This window comes from Drosophila sulfurigaster, chromosome 2R, assembly GCF_023558435.1.
Source record: "Drosophila sulfurigaster albostrigata strain 15112-1811.04 chromosome 2R, ASM2355843v2, whole genome shotgun sequence".
Lineage (NCBI taxonomy): Eukaryota > Metazoa > Arthropoda > Insecta > Diptera > Drosophilidae > Drosophila > Drosophila sulfurigaster.
The window spans coordinates 14,811,292-14,838,514 of NC_084882.1; the positions used below are offsets into that span (position 1 = coordinate 14,811,292).

At 40.0% G+C, this 27,223-nt stretch overlaps 1 protein-coding gene across 2 annotated transcripts; it reads right to left on the minus strand.

Annotated features, from left to right (window-relative positions):
• Positions 1–1,975: 1,975 nt before the first annotated feature.
• LOC133836069 (octopamine receptor beta-1R) lies at positions 1,976–27,223 on the minus strand. Of its 2 annotated transcripts, XR_009893677.1 has the most exons (9): positions 26,751–27,223; positions 10,186–10,952; positions 7,004–7,201; positions 6,764–6,935; positions 4,807–4,943; positions 4,535–4,717; positions 4,290–4,443; positions 4,017–4,127; positions 2,495–2,618 (listed from the first exon to the last, which is right to left on the minus strand). XR_009893677.1 is itself a non-coding variant. In XM_062266360.1 (8 exons), the coding sequence occupies exons 2-8, from the start codon at positions 10,644–10,646 to the stop codon at positions 2,331–2,333; spliced, it is 1,593 nt and encodes a 530-aa protein (XP_062122344.1). In that variant the 5' UTR covers positions 10,647–10,952; positions 26,751–27,222; the 3' UTR covers positions 1,976–2,330. The 2 variants fall into 2 exon arrangements, 1 of the variants encoding a protein (XP_062122344.1); XM_062266360.1 differs by lacking the exon at positions 4,017–4,127 and having other exon boundaries at positions 1,976–2,618; positions 26,751–27,222.

The window sequence follows — 27,223 nt, forward strand, 5'->3', positions numbered from 1 at the left end:
TCTGAACTCTATTGTGAAAGCCTGCGGCAAGTACAAACACCTTGAACACTTGTGGCAACAATTAACGATCAATGCATTTAAATGTATTTACTTTATATTCTTTCTTTATTCCCGGTATTAATTAGAAATATGCAATAGATTAGCTGATGAGCAAACAATGACATCATTGGCCCTATTCTTTCCGTTCTTTTGATTGCTCAGATCTACTTTGATCTATTTCGACTGCTGTGAATAAAAAAACGAATGATTCTTTTAAATGTGGAATTACTTCAATATTCAATTTGGCTGGCATCCAAATAATAATTCTTTATCGAAAATTGTATTAATAAATTCGTATTTGCTGGACGCTAATTAAAGCCAATTATATTTGGAAATTGGTAATGGCAAATGCATGTTAATGTCAAGTACAAGTCCAAGTGTATTCCTCTCTCTCCCCATTTTGATATTCTCATCGATTTCACGTTTGGATTTCAAAAATTGATTGTGCTGAGAACACGCGAATTCGGTGGCATTTCGTGGGCGTTTCCATGTTTAATCAAAGTGTCAAAGTTAAATAAAATAAATATTGTCATATACTAAAAGACGGCGCAGACAGAAAGACAGACAGAAGCTCATTTGTCTATTGGATTGAGCCCTTAAGCTGGCGCTTTAGATAATGACTATGATTCGCAAAACAGTGCGCGCTATATGTTTGCGTACACACTAAGTACATGGTACATACTTAGTATACAATGTATACATAGATATATAGTATGTAGTATAGAAGTATATTGCAACAATTTGATATTTAAGGCAAACAAAGCGAACTTGATAAGCTGCTCGGTGTAAATAATTGCTTTGTTTTCTCAGACAGTCGAAAATGAAAGTTAGTAGAAAAAACCGAAAACGAAAACGACAGCGACAGCGAAAAGAAAAGAGACGAAACAATCTTAATAATTTATTTTGCTTGTTTTGGTTTTAGTTTCGTTTTATTTATTTTTTTTTTTGGTTTTTTGTTTTTTGTTTGCTTTGGTGTTTGTAATCTAAATGCAAAGTCAAAGCGCGCTTGGATAAGATTGTCAGGGCAATGCTAAATCAATATAAATATAAATATAAAATTTATATGAAAATAGTATAGAGATTTGTTGTTGATAATCGTAGAGATATGTCAGGCCAACAAAAAGTTCTGGCAGTTTGCAATTCGAGTGGAATAACTAAACAGAGTAAACGTAATTTAGCTGCTACATAGTTGTTGTTGTTAGAATAGAATCGAATAGAATAAATAGGTAATTACTTAGCAACTAATATACGATCCATTATGGTATTTGAGCGCTAACTAGACTTACTACAACAATTAACTAATGCGCTCAAAAAATCGCGACGTGCTCAATTGTTATGTAACAGCTTTGTTTTGATGAGACTTCAAGTCACGCTTCTGTATTTACTCGGTATATTATTATACTATATATACTTATTGTGTGGAGGCTACGAGTAGAGTGGCTAATAGACCGAATGGATATGTTAGTCGTACGATTTACGAAACTAGTACGAGCTGAGCACGTGCAGTACACGTGTAGTACTACAATACTATATACATACTATACATTCATTAATATACTATATATGCTTCTTACTTACACGTCTAGGCATATAAGAAGACATTCGCGTATCAATAATTCATGGGACATCAAATACACTAGCGTCGTAAATGTTGCATTACTATTTATATACGTATATCAAACATTCAATAACTATGTATATATATATAGTATATCTGTATATAAGTAGTATATCTATATATATGCCATATAAGTATAAACACATTGCACTAAATGCCAATCAAATGTTGCTTGAAATTGCCGGCAATTCTAGGAATTCTTTTCATATACATTCATATATTTAATATCGTTTATAATTTCTTTTGTTTTTTCTTTGCTCAACAATTTCGCTTTAAATTCAACTTGTAAATATTTCAATTATTTATTGTACGTATTCATTTTGTTTTTAATTTTTTGTTGTTTTTTGTTTCATTTTTCATTTTCAATTTTTAATTTGCACATTGATTTCGGCTAATGTATTCTGAAGGCTTCAATTATTTCTGTGGGATTGTCGTGTTCGGTATAGTATTAAATCGTTCTATTCTCTTGTTTTTTTTTTATTTTGCTTATAGCGTGTGGTCTTACAGTTGGGCGCATAAGATATAGTAGATAGTAGTAGAGTATGTTGTATTATAGCGCTTATTTTTGAGTTGAAGGTACACATAAGAAGCACACATGAGTCGAGCATCAAGTGGGATGAAGATGTCAGTAGTCAGTAGTCTGTAGTTGGATTTGATACGTTACGTTGCTTGCTTAATTTGTGTACAGTGGATGCAGCTGCTGCTGCTCCTGGGCGGTCATTGTGGGCGTGACAGAGCCATATGGACGCCCCCGCATCACATTCATGTGTATCTCCGACGAGGCCGTCGAGTTCATATACGCTGGCAGATCAGCCGAGCCATTCCTGGCGCCATTATCCCCCCTCCGATGGCCAGTCCCTCTTCTGCCGTTGCCATTCCCTCCAGCGCCGTCGCCGCCGCCGCCGCCTCCAAATGCTCGAATGCTGGCGCGACAATTGATGAACGCATAGGGACAGCAGTTCTGCAAAAGACACGCACACACGCACAAAGACATAGAGATAGAGAAAGATAGAAAGAAATGAAATGAGTGCAAATAGGCTGAGAATATCATTTAGAAACTGTTTATTACATACTCAAAGGTTAGGCATATTTAAACGACGTCGGGGACAGAGAGACAGAGAGAGAGCGAGACAGGGAGACAGACAGCGAGCGAGCGAGTAAATATTGTTATATGTTGTAGTAGATAAGAGAGACAAAAAGACAAAGTGTATGACACACAGTCGGAATTCGGGTAAAGCAGCGCCTAAGTGTGTGTGTGTGTGTGTGTGGAACGTGTCGCTGCCATGCCGGAGCAAGGAAAGAATAAAAATGAAATTCCAAACGAAATAAAAGGCCGCATTCATTATACACAAATGAAAAAAACAAATGGTCCAGCATTGTCTGAGTGTGTGTGTGTGTGTGTGTGTGTGATAGTGTGTGTTAAAGAGTTGTGTGCAAAATGAGAAACTTGTGGAACAAAACAGCTCAGAAAAAAGGGAAAACATAAAACAGCAAACTAAAAAAATATGTATGCACATTTGCAAGTGTTTCTTGTTGCTGTTGCTGTTTGTAACAGGTGCTGTTGTTGGTTTACCATAAATAGAGCAACGGGTTATGTGTGTGTGACTACATATACTCATTCATATACATACATATGTATAACATACTTATAGAAGCGAAAGCTTTTCAATTTGAATATTACATTTCTGTTTTTTAGTTTTTGTATTTTCTTTTTTTTTTGGTGTGTGTGGCATTCTTTAGCATGGACTTTAGCATTTGTTGGACGTTAAGCAACGTATCAGTAAGGCAAACGCCAGCTGTGCATGGAAAAGATGTAGATGAGATTAAAGATAGTAGATAGCAAAGAAAAGAGAGAGAGCGAGTTAGAGCAACCAATTGAGATGATATTCATACGAGACAGGGACACAGCATAAATACATAAGTATATATATATATAGTATGACTATAGACAGACAAGAGAGCAAGAGTTCAAATGTATACGAAAATGTTGATTTACAGCAAGTATATGAGAGAGAGAGAGCTGAGAGAGGCAGGCAGAGCGTGCAGAGAATTCAGCAGGCAATTCAATATATTGATATATTTTTCATTTCAGTTTTCATTATTTTTTTTGTGGCAGCAATGAGAATCGTGACATTTGGCAGGCAATAGCTGTAGGAGAGTTGCAATTGCAATTCAGTTAGCGCAGTCAGCTGATAAGTATGCTATACTTTATGTGGCTTGCTGTTTACTTTTTTGTATCTACTTTCGGCTACAATGCATTGTATATGGCTACAAAATGGAGCACTAGTTGCCCCATGCAGAGAGAGCGGCGAAGTAAACTCATACTATAGTTGTTAACTCATATTGTATATATAGCTACCAGGATATGCATTGCCTCTGTTGTTGCCGTTGCCTTTGCCGTTGCTGTTGCTGTTGCAGTTAGCGTTGCTGTTGTTGCTTCCCTTGTTGCAGCAGCTGCTTTCAACTAAGTCTAGGCGAGAGTCGGACACGGCCATTCAAATGCGATTTCGATTCAGTTTCAGCAATATTTTGTATTGATCAAAGGGCTTACATAATAAATTACGCTTAGTCCCCCCTTCGGAAGTACTTGGTAACCAATACCACCTGCGCCCCCACATCACATTGAACTCACCTTGAGCGTTTTCTTGAATGCGGCCCTGAAATCGCGATTGAAGTATGCATAAATAATTGGATTAAGCGCCGAGTTAAAGTAACCAATCCAGAACAGTATGCCGACAACGATTCGCGGCGTCTTGCAGCTGTCGCACAGCGTAAATGTGATGTACCTGTTGTGGATGAATGAAATAAGAAAGCACCCGGCACATCTTCAATACTTTGGCCCAAAATTAATTGCAAAATTCTCTCAAGCACACCTACCAGAGGAAGAAGGGCAGCCAGCAGAGCAGAAAGGCGCTCATTATGATGCCCAATGTGCGGGCTGCTTTCCGTTCGCGCCGCATTGTCGTTATGGCCGACTGCTCCACTTGTATGCTTGGCCGCGGCTTGGGTATTTGGCTAATCTGCAGATGCTTCTCCAGCAGCAGGGCGGCCACTTTAGACCTCTGTGTATGTGTGCGTTGTGTAAGTAATTAGCGTTAATTGCGCGCTCAGCTCAGCACACACAAATTAATTGCGTTTAAGAGTTTTACCTGTAGACCAAACGCTCCTGTCGATCCGCCTCCTGGTAAATGCGATAATACATGGACAACATGACGATGCCTGGTATCCAAAAGCTCATCGATGAGCTGACAATGGCATACGCTTTGTTCACTTTGAATTCGCATATCTGGAAATTCAATTAAATGCGATTAGATACAAGTATATAGCGCAATTGACCGCACGAATGCCTTCATACACAGACACACACACAATAGTTGCAAATTGATATTCAAATGTCGAAATCATGCAAAGTGACTGACTGTAATTTAGTGAAATAAATCAGAACAATGATAGTTAAACGTTCGCAATAAATGGATGTTAGTGGTGATGGTCGTGATGGAAGCTTTAATGGCCAACACAAGCCATAAATGGCCATAAGTGGTAATATGCAAAATGCACTCAATTAGCTGACACGAACAATGGCAAATTTGTGTGCGGTGTGTAACTGCAATAGCAGTTGCAATTGCAATTGCAATTGGCAACGCTGCGTATGCGTAATGCGATTATGGCACTCAAGTGAAAGCAATAAAAAAGCCAACGCAATTACTGCATACATTAAACTGATGATGCAAAAGCAAAGTCAGTGCCAATGTCAGTCAGTCAGTGGCATTTGGTCAGAAGTGTGTGGCATTCACTCTCTCACTCAAGGCAAAAATCCCTCAAGGCCATCTAATCTGATTTATGCGAAAGAGAGAGAGAGAGAGAGAGAGAGAGAGACAGTTGACAAGACGCCGCCGCCGCCAACGCAGTTATTAACAATAAAAGGAGCTAGGGGAACAACAACAACAATAACAACGACAGCGACAGCGACAACAACAAATTAAACTAATTAAAGTCCTACTTGAATGCTAATGTATGCAAAGGGCTTTCAATGAGTTGGCGCTTTGTGTGCAAAGGCGAAAATTATGCACAGGCGGCGCAGGCACCGCAAAACGCAAACGCAAATATAATTACATTTATTAATACATCAGCAGGCAGTTGTTGTATTTGTACGAGTATTTGTGTTTGAATTTCTATTTCTGTGTGTGAGTGTGGCAACAGTTGTTAGGCAGCAGCCAACAGCAGCAGCTGTTTAAGCCTGTCTGCTTTACTGCCTCACTGCCTGCCTGCTGCCTTGGCAACTTGGCCAATACTTGAGAACGTGCTCATGCTGCAAAACTGGCCAATATAGCAGACCAATAAATATGCTAGCTGTCGAGCCTGTCGACTCGAAAGGCGTAAAAATACTCTAGACGCCAATGGCACACACACTCTGCACACACACACTTACACTCACTGCACACATAAATCAATTTTGTGTTGGAGCGTGCTGAGAGCTTGTACTAAAGTCATTGGACATTGACAGAATTTATTGCATACCTAGCTGCAAACAACATATGGCAGCAGGCAAAGTTGCACTCAGTGCAACAAAATTTAGAAATTCTGATGCCAGAAAATTTAATAAGAAAACTAGTAAGCAAGCTACATATGAGTGTGTTCGACTCGAAACACTGCGAAAGCGGTATCATCATTAAAATATACAAAACCAAATTATTGAAATATATCGAAATCTGTAATATCGTTAAAATATACGGAATTAATATGCCGAAAAAATATTAAAATATATGTGCAAAATACCTGGTTTATCAAATCAATTAAAACCCGACAGACGTAGTCTGAATTTGGTATATAAAATTATTTCTTTAATAATTTGAAATTTAATTCGAACTAACTTTTTACAAATGAAAAACTTCAGTTATTATTGTGTGCATCGAGACTCTAGCTGTAACGTTATGCTTAACATACTTAATCTGCGTGCAACAATAACAAGTGTTGTCCAAAAAGTTTGTATCTCTGAAAGTATCTGCAATCTAGGTGTTCATACTGTTGGCACAAAGTTATAATACCTTTCCTCTCTATGAGTACGACTAAAAACTACTACAGAGGCAAGAGCATTAGGCAACTTACATGCGGATTTGATTTGAGATATTTCCAGTTCTCGTTGGTCGTATACCATCCAGAACAGATGGGCAGAAAGGAGAGTAGTGCAGGCGATAACCAGACCAACAGCAGCATGATAAATACTCGACGATGCGTCATTATCAGTGGGTAGTCAAGAGGCTGCACTATAGCATAGTATCTGCAAAAGAAGTGAGCGGAAAGAGTTGCTGTTGTTTGTTTCACTTGAGAGCTGTAAAAGAGTTTCACCTGTCCACCGATATGCAACATAGATGCATTATGCTGGCTGTAGAGAAGTAAACATCAAAGCTGTTCCATATATCGCACATGAGCGAACCGAACATCCATCTGCCAGATATCTCGACGGAAGCATTAAATGTCATCGCACAGAGAGCGACCAGCATGTCGGCCACCGCCAGTGAAACCACAAAATAGTTGGTAATGATGCTGCAAAATACAGACAGATAAACAAGTGTAAGCAACCCAAGTTGAAATACAATAAATACAACGCTTAGTCTTAACTCAGAAAGTCGCAGGAAAATGTGCAAAAGTTTTCGGCAAGTCGAGTTTTGTAACAAATGCAGCTTATCTCTTTTACTTTCCTTGCACACGCATTACGCATACGCAGCATGTGACAGCCGTTTGGTAAGTAGATTTCATGCTTTAATGACTTAATTGTTAATTAACTTAATATCGCCGTGTAGCAACAAGCAACGGTGTGGCAACAGCTGTAACAATGGCAACAAGCGTCACTGCGGCATGCCTAAACTCAATTAAGAGCACACGGCGTATGCGTAATGTCGAAAACTGATTGTAGCTTTAATTTGGCGAAAACTTTAAACAGTCAGCCAGGCAATTACATTTTCATATTTCACTTCACTTTACACTCTAGGCCAATGAACCAAGCACAAGCCAAAAAAAAAACGAAATAAAACGGAGAAACCCCAACAGCTCCCTTGAGCCAGCCATCAGTCGGTCCTTTCTCCAAACAAACTTAATTACAACCAACAGAAAACCAGCCACAGTTGGCGAAAAGCAGGCTGGCGGGGGGAAGTAGGCGGACAACTGATGGCTGGGTAAGCTTTAACTACCGCAAAAGTGCACAAGGCACAAGGCAAAATACCAACAGCGTAAACAGAATGAATGGCCTGACAAGAAAAAGCAGCCAACTTTCGTTGGCCAGCTTTTGCCGAACTGAACTGATGAACAGATACCCTTTAAATATGGCAAATAAATACTTGCGCATCGAGGAAACAGTTGTCAAGCTTGATGAAGATAAGAGAGAAAGATGTGCATAAAGTTTTTATGGATTTGGCGGATGTCGCTATCAATTCATTACAAACTTCTTCATGCGATTGTCAGGCACATTCTTCACTCTTTTTTTGTGTTGAGCGGATAGACAGAGCATATTTTGGGGCGTCGTTTTAAAGCCGATTAAAATGTGTGTGTGTGTGTGTGTGCAGTGGGAGAGAAGAGTTAAAAGGATGCCGTCGATGCTGATAGGTGACAAGTTTAATTAGATTTATGAGTTGACAGTTCTTCTCATTCCCCCCATCTTGAAACCAAGCCGAAGCAATCAGGCTTAAAGCATAAGCGTTAAAGAAAAGTTAACTACAAAATATGAAAACTTTGCGAAATATAATAAGGCAGCACATACATACACCATCTGAACTTTGCGCCCTGTATTATATTTGAGAGCATTAAACAAAACTTTTCTTTAGCTGCAGCATAATTTTGTATAGCAAAGTTTGTTTAATTAACAGGCAAGACCTAGGCAGACAGTCGATCCACTGACCAGGTCCTGTTAGTGTGCTACTTTAGTTGCCGTGTGCACACTTTTATGGCCCTTGTAATGTGGCCCGGTTAAATGAGGCCTAAATTATCGCACGACTATTTGCTTTATGTGAGCGCAGTTGCCGCACCACATCTGATGGATGTGTGATGTGAGGCACGGAGTAGGCCTAAGTACGAATGCATGTTAAGCATAATTAGGCTTAATTTGCTATAATGATTTAAACTGCGCAACGAGGCAAAACAGTTGAAATGGGGCTGCAGCCAGATAAAAATTCTGCCTGGCAATAGACATCAGGAGCCGCATTCAAATTGCCCAGCCCCAGCTCCAGCTCCAGGTTCAGCTTTAGCTTTACCTTCAGCTTCAGCTGAGTTAAATGAGCCTCACAAATGTCAGATGCTTGTCTGCCACGTCGTTTTTTTTTCTACCTGTGTTGCCAAGGCGACGCAATCATTTTCTTGGGGCTTGCTTTAAGAGTTTATGCCTTGACATTGAATGCCTCAGGCATGTCAGGTAAGTGGGCGTGTCGCCGCCCTTTTGAGGCGGGTTTTATGCTGGTTAAATGCCAAACAATGTGCGAGTGAAGCACATGAAACACGTACAAAATTATGGCAAAAATACAAGAAGAGCAAAACTCTCGTCTAGAGCCACAGCAAAACACCTAGCCAAAGGTGTGCACAACGCGTATGTATTATGTATTTTGACAAATTTATATGGTTTGTGCTCGTAAATGAAATACCACGCAGCGTCTGTTGGCTCTGTGCTATATCACTTTATGTTTGCCCACACAATATTTTGATGTGAACGCGTTTTCTTGTTATTAACATATTCGATGTAATTACGCACGTTTCTGACATTTGACAGTGCCACCTAAAAGTATGCTTCTAATGCCAATGGGGGGTCAGCCAGCAAAAAAAAAAAAAAAAAAAAAATTAAAGCGCCACTCCTTATGGATACACAGCGTTGGAGGTGCGATAACGAGCAATGCCTTTGGCACGCAAATTGGCCAAAAATATGATAAATGATGACAAAGTAATGGCGCACAGGATTAACGCGCCCATTGCCCGCCAGCAATGTCCTTGACTGCGCAACATCATTCTAGCTAACAATTCAATAACACAACATAAAACAAGAAATAATGCTACAGTGCTCGACTCTGACATACTCGCTAGCCGTTTTCAGTAAATGCAGAACAGCCCGGTATTATGCTTATCATATACTGAATTAATGTCATGAAAAAGAAAAGAAAAAAATGTACCAAATATACACTATATTTCATAGAGCCAGTGCACTGTAATTGTTAAAATGAACTAAATTAAAATAATAACACAAAACTGAAATATATCGAAATATGTGTTTGGTATCTCGAGTATCGAATATACCAGATATGCTATATAAAAATAATTCTTAAATAAATTCTAAGATTTCTATCTGATCACAACCAAATTTTCGTTACTTATGTTGAATATAAGTATGTTTTTTTTAGGGGGTGATAAATGGCTAGATGTGCGTGCTACAAACATTTGCCGCCAGCATAAAGTTGTGATACCCTTCTATCCTACGGATAGCGGGTATAAAAAAAGCTAGACAATTGCGTCGCAAGCAAAACTCAAGTATACCTTTTTCCTCGTGGACTCACCGCAACTTTCTGTGCCGCATAACGGACACAATCACCAACATGTTGCCCAGTATGGCGGCCAGTATGATGAAACCTATAATGAAACACTTGACGATGACAAATGTTAAATGCCCGCTGCCTGCTTCAGCTGCCGCCGCCGCCGCTGCCGCTGTCGATGTGCTGCCATTATCCTGGCCAAAGCTTAAGTTATCCAATGGCAAGGAACCGCTGTTGCTGCTGCTGCCATCGACATCGATAAGTCCATCGGCAACGAAATTCAAATAATTCGCATGTGACGCCGCCGTTGCCGTGGCCGAGGCAGATGCCTCAAGCAGCAGTGGCATGTAGACGGCATGCGAGTTGTGTGACTCTGCATCCTTTGTAGCCAACAGCCTTGTTGTTGCCCCATTGTTGTTGCCAGTCTCAAACATGGTTCGTGCCGCAGTAGTTGCTGTTGCTGTTAGTTTGCGCATAAAAGTCATTGTGGTTGTTGCATGTGTGTGTGGCAGAAAGTTAGTCCTTGAATCGAATGCAATTATTGGCTTGCCACTCGCTGCTGCTGCTGCCGCTGCCGCTGCAGTTGAATACTCGTAGTTGTTCTACAGCATAGTTAGGGGCACATGCTGCACGCAGGGGCATGCTGCTTTGGCTACTGTAATTGTTGTTGTCAGTTGTTGTTGTCGTTGTTCCTCCTATTGCTGTTGTCGTTGCTGTTGCTGTTGCTGTTGCGGTTGCCTTTGTTGTTGACTGTTATTATGGCCATTAGTATGGCAGTCGCCTTGCCAAGTCTGCAATTGAAAAGATAAACGATTTATTAGTGCTCATATTTCATTTTATTGCCGCATTGTGTGAGTATCATCATTCGATTTGTATCAATTTGCCATTTGTTTGTGCCACAACCATTTGTCTAGCATCTGTTTTCCCCCGCTCTCTATCTTCCTTCTTTTGCGGCCCGCCACAATTCGCGGAACGTAACATGTAAATGTAAACCAGCCCATAAACACCTAGCGCCTTTGATGGCATTGTACAAATTGTTTAACCTCAGGCGGTTGGCTACCCAAAAAATTCCACACTGTAGAGCACAAAAGCCGTCGCTGAGCCTTTGGCTGACAACTCGCTGCCAATGGAAATTGCTACTACCTACGCCAAAAGCTCTCAAGTTGCCCCCGCCGTCAGCCTAATCCCACTCAGCTAAGGCAGCCAAGTCAGCTCAACTCAATTGGTTTAATTTGCCATAAATAGCGTCAATGTGTCTGCTGCGAGCGAAATTCTCTTTTGGCGCCAGCAAACGCGACAGAATACGTTTTCCTTTCTACTTTCCTTTCGAAAGGCAGACAGACTGTTGCCTGTCAATATTTTATCCTTATCCCAAGTTCCCTTTACACTTATCCCTATTCTTATCATTAGCGCATGTCGAATTTCAAATTATCTATGTACTCAGTGAGATAGATTTGCCATCGACTTGTAATCTAGCGAAGCTAACAAATGTCCCAATTGATGTTCTTATTTACCGATGTCAATGAGTGTGAGGGATGTTGTCTTTGATTTACTTCCGGTTATACAAATATTTGTGGCTTCAACTTGTAAGTTTCCCACATGAGAGTCTAACCCACAAAATAAAAGGCCTTTGGGAATGTGGAAAATGTCTATGTGTGTGAGTGTGTGTGGCATTTTGGGTGTAGCTTTAGGTAAATTTATTTCATGTCGACACGCACTCTGAAAAACGCAAGCACGCTTTTCATTTCCCATTTCCAACACAACAGCTCGACACAACTTTAAATCAATAATAAAATTTGTGGGAATACAACAACGTGAAAAAAATGAAAGAAACCAAGAAAAATATTCTTGAAATCTGTCATGCTCTGCTCTGCTGCTTCGCCAAGTGCTTTTGTCAAACGCATTGACAATGCTTCACACAACAGCAACGGCAACGGCAACAGCGGCAACAACAATGTCGACAACAGCAACAAAATAATAGCTGCAGCTGCCTCACAAGTGCTCTAGGAGCAGACAGCGGGAATATGTATGAAGTCAATTGAGATTTGTTGCCCATCTGCTGTTCACAGCCACAATACTCGTCCATCAGCACGAGTTTCCCAGGTAAGAGGACATCTGCAACCTCAGCCCAACTCGCTGTTGTTGTTCGCAACTCCCAACTCTCAGTTCCCGCTTGGAGTCCAGATTGTTGCTTGCGACTTGCGCGCTTCACGCTTTTCCTTTTTTTTTCATTTCGTGCCGTCGTGTTCTTTTTCGTCCTTTTCTGTGTCCGTTGCTTTTCTTTTCTTTTGCGACTTTTATTTGTTGTTAAAGTATCTGGGATTTGGCTGCGCTTGTTTGCTTTTGGGCTTCATTCAGTCTCTGCAAGAAGGCCGCTGCACAGTGAAGCAAAGATATCGCATTAAGTTGTCTGCTTTCCCAAGCACATTCCTTTCAACTTCCGAAAATATTTCGTAAGTATTTTTATGTGCGCTATCTTTAGCACACTGTGCCACCGTCGGGACTGTGAGAGTGTGGGAGTGTTGAATCGAAAGTTAGCTGGTCTGGTGGGTCAGTGGGTCGTTCACACGACGCTCCATTCATATTGTGACGGGCTGTGATTCATTTCGTTTCATTCGGGGCTCTCTCGCCTGGCCATTGTTGAGGTGCAATGGAGAATGATTCGCTGACTGCCCGACTCACTCACTGACTGGCTGGCTGGGCAGGTAGTCAACCTGCGTCAGCGGCATCTCGAGCGTCTCGGATATTCTTTCTCTTGTTGGCTTATAAGTTATTTATTCGTACTTATTCTTGCTTATTTGAATTTGCCGGTGTTTATTTACAGCTGGGCATTGGGGAGAGCCCAGAGCCAAGAGCTACTCGTGTTTGCTTTGAATGGCAAACCCAAGAAAAATTCCCAAACCGCAAAAAACTTATACACACATTCTCAGGCTGAAGCACTAAAGACATATTTATATAAGACCAGCGATTCATTGTTTGTTGTACTTGATTCGGAGGTCACTTATTATTGGCCTTTAATTACTTTCTTTAACGAAATCTTCTTTATATTCTGCAGCTTTTAATTAAGTTTTTTATTTATGCTACCCAAAAAAAAAAAGAAAGAAAGAAAGAAAAAGAAATTCTGACCGATTTCTAATTTCTTCTTATGCTAATTGATTTTCCATTCAAAGTTGGGTTTAGCTAAAGCAGTTTGGGTCATTTATCAGAAGAGCATTAATGAGCTCGAGCATGGGAAGGGACACATAAATATTGCTTGGGTCTTTGTCCAGATGCGAATTAATTGAGTGCTAAAAATGCCAGCGACAGAGAATGAGAGCGAGCGAGAGAGGGATAGATAGAAAGCGGAAGGCAGATGCTAAGATAAAAGGACGCACAGAAGGACGACAAATGAAATCAAGCGAACATTCTTGCTCAGCAGACAGCAAATCGAACCCAAAAGCGTAAACAAATCGAATGCCAACGAATCGAAACTAATTGGGCGACTCCAAATATGCAAAAAGATAAAGCGGCTGCGGTCAGCCACAGCAGCAAACGAGGCGAGCAAAGAATGGGGAGAAGACATGAACTGGGAAAATGTTGCAACCTTCAAAGGGAAGGGGGATCTCTGTCTCCCTAGCCAATCCCAGTGACCTTGTCGTACAATCAGCTGTCAGAGCGGAAGTAGCAGTTCAATTATTCATCCACTCCTTGATCCCAACACGCTCTGTTTTTTTTCACTCTCTCTCTATTCTTTTCTTTGCCTTGAGTTGATTATGACGAGGCGGCATGCAACATTAAAATGCCGCACGCATACACAGTACATATTACATATTACGTATACGTAGTGTGTGTGGCAAATAACTGACCAAAAGAGCAACTGGCAGCTGGACTGCCATCTTCTTAGCCTCGAGTATTTACATTTTAAATTGCGGCAACACGATTATTTGCATTGCCTGCAAAATGGCCTCAAATACGCGCTACAAATTTGTGAATAGCATTTTTTGTACACAATTTGAATATAGTTTGCATAACACACACACACACACACATACACACACACTCTCTTAAATGCCACGAAAGCAGAGAGCAGAGCAAAATGTTATGGCTTGCATTTTTGCGGCTTTTCACATTTGGCTGACGGCAACAAAAACAGCAATAGCAACAGTAACAGCCACGGCAAGAGCAACTTCTGCGGTTCTAGCTGCGCTTGTCGATGTGGATGACAACGAGTAACGAGGGCACACAATTTTATTGCATAATTTAAGCTCGGGATCAACGGGGATGAGAGCATATCCCAAAAATAGAAGCTCGCTTACCTTGGACGTAAAAACAAACCAAACTCGTAAATGCAAATGGAAGTGCAAAGTGTCATTTGCAATTAAAATATTTATATTTAGCCAAGAACAAAAGGCATAACAATCACTTGCAAATCTGACCCACTAAGAGCGTTTAATTAGGCCATTGTATAACGCACAACTAATGCCAAAGCTTATGCCAAATTCGGTTGTAATTGGACAGCTCACAATGCTGTTGAATAAAACTGGAATTGCCAGTGTGATAGCAACACAACAAAATGCAAACAAAGAATCACCAATTAGTTGGCAAATCAGTTGAGTTTCGATTTCTGCAGAGAGCGAGAGAGTGAGTGAGAGGGAGGGAGTCTAAGCCTTTTTAGCCTTTTGCACAGTTTGCATATAAATGTTTATTGAATGAAACGAAAGCAACTTTGTCGCAAACAAATTCCATGTAATTTTATACTCTTTTCGACTGTGACATTTGAACTTGATTCGCATGAATGCGCACACGTGTCGTAGCTTAACAACCATGGCCGAACCTTTAGCCAAAGTTGAAACTGGCTTTCATCCGACGGCCAAACCCTCAAATTAGGAGTCCACATCGCCAACGACGAGTTTCTTTCAAAAAAAGTTGTACAAAAATATATATTCGCAAAAAAATCACGTAATACAGGTGTGTTTATCTGATAAATACTCTGTGGAGAATTCTAAGATACAATTCGAATCTTCTTTATTAAATTTTCATTTATCACAAAGCATATAAATAATATTTACAATATTGAGTTTATATATTGTAAACTTATTAGGTTATTCTTAATACACTCACTAAAAAAAACACGTAACGCAGATGTGCTTATCCGATAAATACTTTGTAAAGAATTATTCAAACAAATTTTTTTCTTTTTTATTTAATTTTTATTTTGTAAAACTCATGTTTGAATAAAAATTGTACTAAATAAAGTTTAATTAAATTATTTTTAACATATTTGAAAGAATTAAAATAATCACGTAAAGCAGTTGTGGAGTGAGTGGTTGCTTATCTCTTTTAATAAAATTTTCATTTACTACAATGCATATATGTACATATAAAATTACTGATTTTTGTTTTTGAAAGTATGCAAATTTAAATTAAATTCGAATTGTTTTAATATTCAAATATTTCTAAAGAATTTTATAGTTAGCATACCCGTTTCTTCATCACTTTTAATGGATAAATTTAATACCAAATAAACCAATATAAAATCAAAAGAGCAGAGGTTTGTTTGAAATTTGACTCAATTTAAAAAGAGAGACATCAAAAAAACTAATAATATAGCTATTAAATCAAGGCTGTCACTCGACACATTAGTTAATTAGAAACTTAATAAATGATACTTGCATTTAAATTAAAGACCCGCATTAAGCAGTGACAAGTGGACAGGTGGCCAAGTGTGCGTTATGCGTTTGTCTGTTTTCCAACTGCTCGTAATGTGAAATGGCGCTTCTGCAATTTTTAATTAATTTCTGTTGTTGCATTCTCCACACACATACAAACACACACACACACGAGCACACACATTCGCCTACAACCTTCAACATAACCAGCTTTACGTACATTCTTTCAAAAGGGTTTTGCAGCTTTAGAGATGGATGAGAATTCGTTTAATTTGTTCGTGCATAAAAAAGGGATTTTCGTGCGAAAAATATGGAGAAAAAAAATTGACTTAGTTGCAGACAAATACAGACGAAAAAAAAGTGGCAAGCAGCAGGCTGAAGCCTTTTGTGTGCGACGATGAAACGAGGGCCATCTGCAATCTGCGTCACGTTGCGCATACGCCACGTTGCCTCTTTTTTTACTTTTTAAATTGCATACTTTTAAGCGCAAAGTTTCCGTGCAAACGCGTAAACTGTTGAATATTTTAGCTTATTTGCAGTTTTTACTACCCCGCTAAAGGGAGTGTGTGTGTGTGTGTGTGTGTGTGTGTGTGTGTGTGTGTGGTGTGCGGTCAGCGGACACACGTGGCTCAAGGCACGTTATGCTGCAGCTGGTGGTTGTTGTTCGTTCGCTATAATTTATTTGCCAAAAGTAAAAGTGCAAAGAAGTCATGGGCAGGACACTAAGTGAGTGATGTGTTTACACACACACAGACACACACACACACATACACAAGCACTTGTGCTGTGTGATTGTTGTTCTTTCATATGCAAATGTTTGATATTGTAGTTTATCGTGCGGACAACATTGTTGCTACAACACACTTCAGTAGTTTTGCTACAGCACAAAATTTACGCACGAAGCACAAGCTTCATTAAAACAAATTTAAAGCGACACAGGAAATTGTTAACAAAATATCTATGCAGAGAGAAAGTTGCCGAAAACAATGTTGTTGACAAAAATAAACGAGCAAAACGTGTCCTTAACGCTTTAATTGATATACAAGGTGATGCGTTGCGTTGTTGTGCGTTGTGGGTAGGCGCCTCACAAAATATTTAGCATATTTTTGTTGACAAATTATTTAGGAAACCGACGTCGGGAGAAATGCCGCAAGCCACGCACACACCTCTCCCACACACCTGTCTGCATAAACGTGTGGATGGCCACTATGTAGACAGATGTCCGCAAGGACAACAAAAGCAACAACAACAACAACAACAACAACTGGCTGACTAACTGACTCTGAGTCTGACTCTGACTGTGAACAGCCCTGAGCTTGCCCTGCTCATGTGTCTGCCACAGTGCGTCCGTCGTGTCTTCTGCATGATTTTGTATTTTAAATTATTTCCGAGTGCAGCTTAGCATAGGCTGCCAGACAATACATACATACTCGTACATACAAACATACATTCATAACATGCCAGCATACAAATTGTATACCTCAAAAGCCGCTGGCTTTTAATGTGAATGTGAATGCGAGTGTGGAATGTGGAAAAAGAGGCAGAGAAAGGCGAGAGCAGAGCATTTTGTTTTAAATGCCAAGCTAACAATAGAAAAGAAGCATCCTTATCAAGGACACAAACAATTGCATGGCGTGGCGTGGCATCGTGGCACCGAGAGCTCGTTGCAAAGGAAAGTAGGAGGCAGAGAGGGGAAGCAAACTAGTTGCCCATGTTGTTGCTACTATTATGTGGGCGGAGATCTGGCAATGGCAGAGCACACACACACAGACAAAACTGCTTGCAGCACAGGAAAGTACTTTGCCTCAATTGTTGTTACTTTTGTGCTGATTGTTTGGGTGTGAGTGTGTGTGTTCGTGCGTACAAGTGTATGTGTGTGTGCGAGATTGTGTGTACTCAGCTCAGCAGAGGAAGCCGCTCTTAGTACGAGTGGTTGGTTTTTTCGTTGCAGACTGACTGCCAAACTGACTTTGCAACCTGTGTGTGTGCAACATACTAAAGTATATACATATATCTACTATATATGGCCATGCTGGACTGTGGCGCCTATCAGCCGCATGCACCTTTTAGCTTTGACCTTGAGTGGCGGCGCTGCTTAGACGGTCTGCTGCTGCTGCTGCTGCTGCTACTGATTGCACTCGCTGCCCGAAAGTAATACAAATAAGAGCAAACACACGCACACAGAGCTGTGAGACAAACAGAATGCGCAGCTTCATTAGCGTTAATTGATTACATGGCCCAGAGAAGTAAAAAGCGACGACAAAGTTGCCGCGACGACATTGACAAACGAAGCGCAAAATTGTAGACAGACTTTTTGTGGGGAGAACAGGCGAAGGGGCGGGGGCGATGGCGGGGCGGATATGCGGTTTGCCGTGGCTGACAAAACTTTCACTCGAGTTGATGCAGTTGAGCTCCAACAAAAGCGCAAGAGCAAGAGCAGCGCAATGCCATCATTACCATGAAATCACGTATACAAGGTCTGAGGACTGGAGAATTCCTTTCGAGTCAATCACCTAAGTCGGATGACTTTGGCCTTTTCATGCCGTGTGACCTTCGCTTCGCTTCGCTTTCGATTCGTTTCGAATTGACATTGTTCCTGGGTCGGTCAAAGAGAATGTCAATTGGCATTTGCATTTCACGTATACACATACACACTCACCTACATATCGATTTACATACACAAAAACACACACACAGCGACGTTGCCCAAATAAGTATGCTACGTTTCGCTGTGACTCCGACTCGACAGACTTCGTCCTTGTTGCCGTTGTTGTTGTTTCTTCCGCAATGGCTTTTTATGGCATCTGCGTAACGCACCCAAGTACACTCGAGTGTGTGAACGTCGGCACATTTTATGGCATTTTGATGCCTAATATGACTGCAATTTTGTACTTATTTTATTTACTCACAAACCCAAGTGAGTGAGCGTATGAATGTCTGATTGCCAACGCCAACTGTCTGCCCTCAATAAGCTTATTCCCCTCCAGCTTGAACTCGAACTCATTTCATTTCTTTACACACTTCGCTCACACTCTCCTTCGGTTGTGCTCATTCCTCGCCATTAGCAGCAATTACGCACTTTACAGAGAATAGAATTTGATTATTCAAGTTCAAGCCTGAATAAATATTTAATTTTCAATTAAAGCACAGTGGCAACTTAAGTGACTGTTTACACAGCCACTTTAATGCCTCACTGACTCTCCAGCTATTTTTATACCCATACACACACACATTATCGACTTATGCACTTACGTATCAATAAATTCATATTGTATATAGCTCATGATTATATTGAGCGGTCTGCTTTCCTTTTATGGTCAGACCCACGCATCTCGCCCGTAAATATCAAATTTAATAAGCCTAAAATGTTGAGGCATATGTGGGTATATATTTAATATGAAAATGCAGATCAAATGATACGCTCTTGGGTGCCTTTAATGTGCCAGCATATACGAGGAGAAATTTAAAAATAAAAATGCGAATATACATGTCAAATAGCATCCCTTTTAAAGCACATGATTTGTATGCGATGCTAAAAATATGCTTTGCATTTAAAATTAGTTGAGAGCTCTATTTACAACTCCATTGCGAAATATGCATAGCTTGTTGGCTGATTGAAAAAAAATGAATTGAGTAGTCCATAAAGTTATGATGCTTTTTCTCCCTCCTGCTGTGCATAAACCAGCGCAAAAGTTAAATTCAAAATCAGCCTATATTTTCACGAAGCACGAAGATGATATCTTGCTTTGGTATCAGTGAAGCGTAGCTGGAAGGCATTCACAATATGTAAATGAGAAAGTGCGGGGGGTGAAAATTCTGCAAATTTTGTTGACACTTCATTTGTATTTACAAGACGTTTTGCTTCGTTCCCACAAGAAATTCGAGAAGATTCAATAAGTATTCGTAATATTCTTTGCAGACAACTTAATAGGATGACGTGCAGAAGCCAAAAATCGAATTTAATACGAATCTATTGTCCATGACGAGTAAGCAATTTCAAGTTTCGACAAATCGCATTCGCCAATGTCCATGTCCGTGTCCGTGTCCGTGTCCAGTCTGTGTCTTGGATAGCTACCCTTTTCACAGCCCTGATGAAATATTAAGAAGACAAATATGAAATCCCACATTGAACGCTCGGGTAGATGGCGAACAATTTAACTTTTATTGGTGCTACTGCTGCGTGTATCTGTATAACATATAATGCGATTTGGTCTTCGATTGTCAGCAAAGGTCATACCCAACTTAGTTCCGTTATACCACCTACTGTATCATCAGCCATGTGCCTCGCCCACTTTAAAGACCTTGTAAGGTCTGGCAAGCATATTGAACAGAGAAGAAAGAGCAAGAGCAAGAGAGAGAGGGAGAGCGCTTTGTGCAAAATGCTCGACAGAAAATACATATTTGTTATTTGGCTGACAGGCAAAGGCAGCGACAGCGGCGAAAGGAAATGCGATGGAAACGGCAACGAGCAAAAGAAAAATCACGAAATTCAAGCTGACAAGAAACAATACACGTACACATGAAGCAACAACAACAGAACAGCAACAGCAGTGATGAGGAATATGCGCAACCCGCTGGGCTGATAGCTTTTGTCTGATATTCGATTTGCGGTCTATATTTCCTGCTGCTGTTGCTGTTGCTGCCAAAAGAGACAAAGCACACCAAAGCAAGAAATTGAGCCGTGGCAAGTGCAGAACCTTTAAGCCAGATACGTGTACAACAAGGCCAAAACTTTGATGAGTACTAGTCGTATACTCGATATAAGGGCATAAAACGGCATCTGCAACTAAAGTGATTAAATTAATATTGGAAAAAAAAAATAAAGCAGCAAATATGTGAAGTAGACACCAAAAACAAACTCTACTCTCGGCTCAATGGACCTGAGCGCCCCTTAAGAAGCAACGCACGCAGCGCTTATAAAATGGCTGCTGCACACGCGCCACACAATCACTGTATTATCCTGCATGTATGTGAGTATGTGTGTGTGTGTGTTTGGCTCTCTCTCTGTGAGCCTTTTAGTGGTCTGCGTGTGTGTGAACGCCCGCTGGTTTGGCCACGCATCATAACATGTCAATATACTTTAACTCCCAACGCCATTAAAGTCAAAAGCTCCACGGGGAATTTTCAAGGCAATGACTGTTGAGGTAGCCACACCATCCAAGGACTAAGGACATTCCCCTTCACCTTCTCCTCCTTCTTATTCACTCTCACTACCACTATACTATTCCCTATAAGGTTGCAGCAAATGGCATACCATTACAGTTTGTATATATATTTAATGTTGCCAATTTGAGATTACATTTTATTTTCTGCTTCGAGCAAATGCTGCCAAAAATTTAAAATACAAAAATAAAATAGAACAAATATTTGTACTATTTATATTTATTGCTAAAGTTGCAGATGTGAATATCAAAAATGTAATAAAAATTGGCATAGAATTGCAAGACTGCAGATAAATATTTTGTGAATAGGAAATTAAGTTCAAGGATTTAAACTAGGTTAAAATAAATTTTATAGCAAAGCTATATACATTTGGATCAGTCATTTAAATAATATTATATATATACGGATTGATGTGCAATTACGCCTAGATCTAAAATAAATAAAGTTGGCAGATTGAATAGAAACAGTCAACCAACTGAATATGAATTCATGCACACTGACGAAAACACCAATTTCTAAAATCAAGAACATTTGTCTTAGACATTGTGTTATTAAAATGAGACCACTTTAAAAACAAATTCTTAAAACTAAGAACAATTGTCTGAAAAATGCCATATTCTCGAAAGAAGACCAAAACTTCTAGATTAAGGTTACAAAATTCGGTAATCTATCGCAATTCCTATACAGTTGTTATCTGTTTTCGTTCATAGTTAGTCGAGTTGTCGCGTACTTTTCTTCATTGTAGTCAAAGAAAGGAGGAACCCTTAATGGGTTGAAAAACTGCGCCAATCGATGATAAGTATTTCGTATGTAGAGTGATTAACAATCTACAACTGAATCTGAGATGATGTTAAAATAATAAATTAACTGAATAGTAAAAAAAAATATATATATATATTATGTGAAAATTTTATCATTCATTATAATTGGTCTTAATAATATAAGTTTTTTTCTCGGAGTTCTTATTAAAAAACTTGGGTTTTTTATCAAATGTTCTTGAAATCAAGATTTGTTTTCTCATATTAAGATTTTCATTTTCTTGACGCACTTTTTAGACCAAAGTTGTTAGTGCTAGAACCAAAATCTTGACTTAAGTGCATTAATTAAATTTAAAATAAATATATAAATATAAATAAATTCAAGATCATTTTAGAAAAGTTTAATGGTTATCTGCAGCTTTAAATTGAACGACTAAACTAAAAACACTGCTAGATAGTTACTTATGCAGATAAACATTTACTTTAAATTAGAGGGTATTTGTACTTCACAAATATTTGATTTATTCTGATTTCTGATTTTCGGGTGCGACAATGGCAGCGGCAAGAGGGAAAACAATGTGAGAAAAGTGAATAAAAAACAAAGAAGAAGAAAAAAAAATGACGAGCAAATGTTGAAAATCGAATTTTACAGCGTTGTGCGCTTCAGCTAAGAATCCCGATGGCAGTTGCCTTCAGCTGGCAGACATGCCATCATTTGATGGTATATTAAAGCGTTTTGTTTGTATTTACATGCAGGTGGGCGACATTTGTTTATTTGTATTTGTATTTGTATTCAATCAGCGTCAAGCGAGGCGCCAAAACACAATAACAACAAAAAGAGAGAAAGAAAAAAAGAAAATGGACAAACGATTTAACAACAAAAGCCAAAAGCTGAGCTGAGCTGAGCGGGCAAGTGAAATGTGATGGTAAATCGAATCAAATGAAATAAAATAAAATAATGGCACTGGGTCGCAGCGATTTCAATGTATATGTGTGCAAGAGACTGTAAAGGTGTGTACGTGTGGGTGTGTGTGGATGTGTGTGCTGTCAGCCGACATTTGAGTTGCCATTTGCCAATGTACTCGAAATTGTAGCAAAAGGTGAGTGAGACAGGCAGCTCTCAATTCGAGGATGTTGATCACCTGCTGCAAATATGACAACGAGACAAACGAGAAATGTATACACACACACACGCATACACACTAAAACACACACCTTGATTTCCATCTCTTCAACAAGCTAATGAACTCAATTTCTGTGTGGACTTATTACCTAATGTCTGTTATTTGGAGTATTGACATGAAGCTAACTCGCAGCCTGATTACAATGTTATTACATTGTCATCAAGATTCAACGTTGTGTATGAAGGTAGGAAGATGCCATAAAACTATCTAAACTGTAATATTGCCAGCAATAATGATGAAAATAAATAACTGTCTGGGCCAAGGGTTGCAAGCACACATGTCCTAGACCTAGTAAGCCCCACAGCAACAGCAACAGCAATGGCAACGGCAACAGCCTGCTTATGCCGTCGGATGCGACGGCCTTCAGTGTGTGCTAAGCCCTGTTACACCTACTACGAACGCTCCATTTGCTCGTTAAGTTCATCGCAGTGGCCGTAATGAAGCTATAATTAGATAAGCGCAGCAGTAGTCAGTCAGTCAGTCAGTGAGTCAGTTAGTCTGTGAGTTAGGCAGGCAGGCTGTCTGTAACCAGCTGAAGCAGTAACCAGCTGCTCTGACAGCCAAACAGTTCACCAGGTTAGCGATGCCGATGATGATGTTGCTGCTGCTGATGCTGATGGCGTCGTGTGTGTGTATCTCTTAGATACACAAAACGAGCTGTCGCTGGCATTGTATTTTTAGCGACAGCAGCGAGAAACGTGCAGCAAATGTAACAAACGTTTGACTAACCAAATTCCAGCTGACAACCAATGGGTGTCCAGCCATTAGCCGACACACAACACACGACACAGACACCCGTGGAGCCAATGTGGACAATGGACAATCGCAAACACACACACACTCTATGGCACATAGTCCAGTTCAGTTCAGTTCGGTCTGATTATCATCCGTCTCCTATTTCTTTTTCGTTTGTGTCACTTCGTTTGTTTGACATTAAGCACATTGTGTGCCTGTGTTTGTGCTTGTGTCTCTTTGAGTGCCAGTTATACTAGTTGGAATGCAAACAACAACTGGACAACACTGCGTATGCGTTATGACGCCAGTTAAGTAGTTAAAGTTACACAGCGTTTCAATTTACATATGCAAATCGATTGAGTTAATTACTAAAGCAGTTCAATTTACTAATATGTCATTAGCTTAAGAGCAAAACAATGTTCAAGTGCTGAATTGATTACACTCCTACTCAAAAGTTTCTTCGAAATCAAATTTCGCACAGTGAATTCCAATAATGCACGTGCTGACCTTAGAAAAGTCATCATGCCATTCCGCAGTCATATTTTATGTCCAACTCGACTATCAATCAAAAGCAAACATACAAAACTTGAATCAAAACTCATCCTGCGCACTGCAGCTCGCTTGGCAAATTGTGTTGTGAACCTTCTTTAGGTCTCGTCTAAGTGACCCTGACACTTGCAGCATTCCCCCCCCTGCCCCATCGATCAGACAGCTTTAAGTTGTTATTGCTGTTTGGCTGTTAATAGCATTGTTAGGTTCTTCCTTTGCCATGTTGTGGGCAATTAAAAAGCCAAAGGAAGCGTCACTCGATAGCTAAATACTCGATACAATGAAAATCAAAACACAGACATCTTTTCCTGCTTAGCTCTGCTCTGCGCAGTTCAGCTCAGCTCGACTGGACTGGACTTGACTTTGGCCATCAATCAGACAATCACTTAATTAACTACTTCAAAGGGCATTGAAAGCAGAAGCAAACTTAAATAGACGCTGGCAAACTCGACAACTTTTTCGATCTTTGCTCAGTTCAGCTAAGCTCGTCTGTTCATTATATTTGTGAATTGTTTGCACCATTTTATGTGGCATCGATTGAAAAAGTTGCTGAACAATTGAACCTCTTGGCTGCCGCACATCTCGTGTTTTGGGCAATCAGCAATCGTTTGGCACAGAGCGTTTAATTAAGTGCCATTGAGGCGTTCACAGTTTTGCCTGCTATTTGATATACGATAACTTTTCTCTCTCCCGAAAATGCGGCTCAAAAGCAAAATATTATGGCACATAATTCATTTGTGAAAGTTTGTATTGAAAACATGAACGATTTGGGTCGAATGCTGCCGCAGGTTGTTTCAACAAATTTGATGCTGGATTGCAGGTAACCTAAGCTGCTGTGCGGTCAATTGTTGAGGGAGTCGGGGAGGAAACACAAAAGTTAAGTAATATTCAAATTGTGGCCACAGTTTCGGGACGAAGTTGCAACTCTGTGTGTGTCTGTGTGTGTGTGTATAGAAGGTGTGTATAAGTTGTGCTAAGCGAACGCAATTTGCCAAAAGCTATGAACTTTGTTTGTTTTGCACAACTTCCTGTTTGGCATTTGCAAAGGTCCAAAAAGGTAAATTACAATCAACGAAAGCTTGGATCGCATGCTGAAAGGAAAGAGAGAGAAACAAAGAGCGAAGGGGAGAAGTTCTCTTAATGCACAATAAATCGAACTGGAGTACGTGACACTTAGCTGCTTAATTAAAATGAAATGCGCCATGGAAAATTCTCTTTTACACGCAAACACACACAGACCAGCCAAAAAAATAAATGTAGGTGTTTTAACATAAGTATGTAACTAAGTTCTCACATAAGCAGCTTATGAATTCATGAGTTTATGCATTACATTTGTGGCCATAAATGTTGCATACTTTTTGTTGGTGTTGCTTTAGAAATGAGATGAATTTGCTGAGTTTGCAATTGTTTGATTTGAAATTACATTTAATAACATCATGTTTAATCTATTTATACAATATTTATGGCCACGCAAACAAAAGCATAAGCTGCTATATATTGATTACACCAATTCTGTTTGTATTGCGATATAATGAATCTTGTAAAATAAAAAACGAAAGCGAAAACGAAAACGAAAATGAAAAACCATGATGTGTAAATATACAATATGCTGCCGCAGTAATCCAACCACCTTCCCTTGCCCCCCTCGATATCCATCACAAGTGCACATACACAACAACAACAGCAGTTATTTTGGTACGTGAAATATTAATTTTCTATTTTGAAAATCACTCTCAAGGATACGCGCCGTGTGCCTTGTGCCTTGTGTGCTATTTTTAGGCAACTTCCACAAAATAAATTTTCAGCCAGGCTCGACCCAGAAAAGCGGATAGCCAGACACAAAAACCCGAATGCGTTGCTCGGGGGGCCATTTAAAGCATAGGAAAACTATTAAAATTTATGCGTAGCGCGCGATGAGCAGAAGGAGAAGAAGGAGGAGGAGCAGGAGGAGGAAAGCAAGTCAAAGTCGATGTCGAGGCAAATGGAGAACAATTCAGAAAGCATAAAGACAAACTGTCGCGCCGCGAACTGCCAACGGCCAACAACACACGACACACAACTCACGACACACGCAGAAGCAAAAAGGACACTTGTGAAAGGACATGAACATGTTAATGCTGTCGACAAGGCATTGGGAAAGGTGCCACAAGGTGACTGACATCGGTGTCTTGGAGGCCGCAGGGCGCGCACAGGTTTCGCTTTGAGGGTTTCACAAATCCTAACCACGTACTTTAAGGGATAGCAAAGCAGTCAGTGAAATAGAGATGAAGATTAGGATATTGCCCAAGCACACGACAACAAACCAGCAGCAAGAAAACTTATGAAAAAGCCAGCAGCCGCAAGCTCGAACACAAAAGGGGCAAAAATCCATTTAAATACTTACGTGAATGTGAGCACAGAAAACCGCTGAGATGATAACTCATACTAATGTTTGATAAATTTATATATATTGTGTTGTTGTTGAAACCAAGTGAACCCACTCTTAACAATTAAAAGACTTTTGTGGACGGGGGTGTCCCACAATATCATAAAGAAGAAGCCAAAATGCTTACCAGAGATTTTTACCGACGCTCTTTTCTTTTCCAGCGACCGAACTTAATGCTTTCAACTTGTAAAACACTTAGCGGTTATTTTGTTTTTCTTTTATTTTCTGCTGGGATGCAGAGCAGCAGCTGAGCGTAAACAATACACACACTCACAAACAACAACAACACACGGACACACACACATCTCGACTTCAGCGAGTCCTTGTGAATGCAAACTCCGCGCGTGCCAAAATTTTTTGGGCAGATAATTTAAAGCAATTTAGGTGCAAATTTGCTACGTTTCTTTTTCGTGCTTCTCTTCCCTTGACTTGACTTGGCTTGACTTGACTTGACTTGAGTCGACGTGAAGCAAGAAGCGAGCGCCTAGTGGCGCGCACAGGTGTGCACTGGACGTGTCTCGCGGACCAAGTTAACAAATTGTCGAGCTGGCGAGCGCGTGCACAACCGACAGGAGCAAAGGACAACGCACGACTGTGGCA

Coding starts and splice junctions, on each gene's coding strand:
- LOC133836069 (XM_062266360.1), bottom strand. CDS start 10,646: ATGACTTTTATGCGCAAACTAACAGCAACAGCAACTACTGCGGCACGA. Junction 4,718..4,806: donor CAGGAGCGTTTGGTCTACAG/GTAAAACTCTTA, acceptor ACATACACAGAG/GTCTAAAGTGGCCGCCCTGC. Junction 4,444..4,534: donor TGGCTGCCCTTCTTCCTCTG/GTAGGTGTGCTT, acceptor CATCCACAACAG/GTACATCACATTTACGCTGT.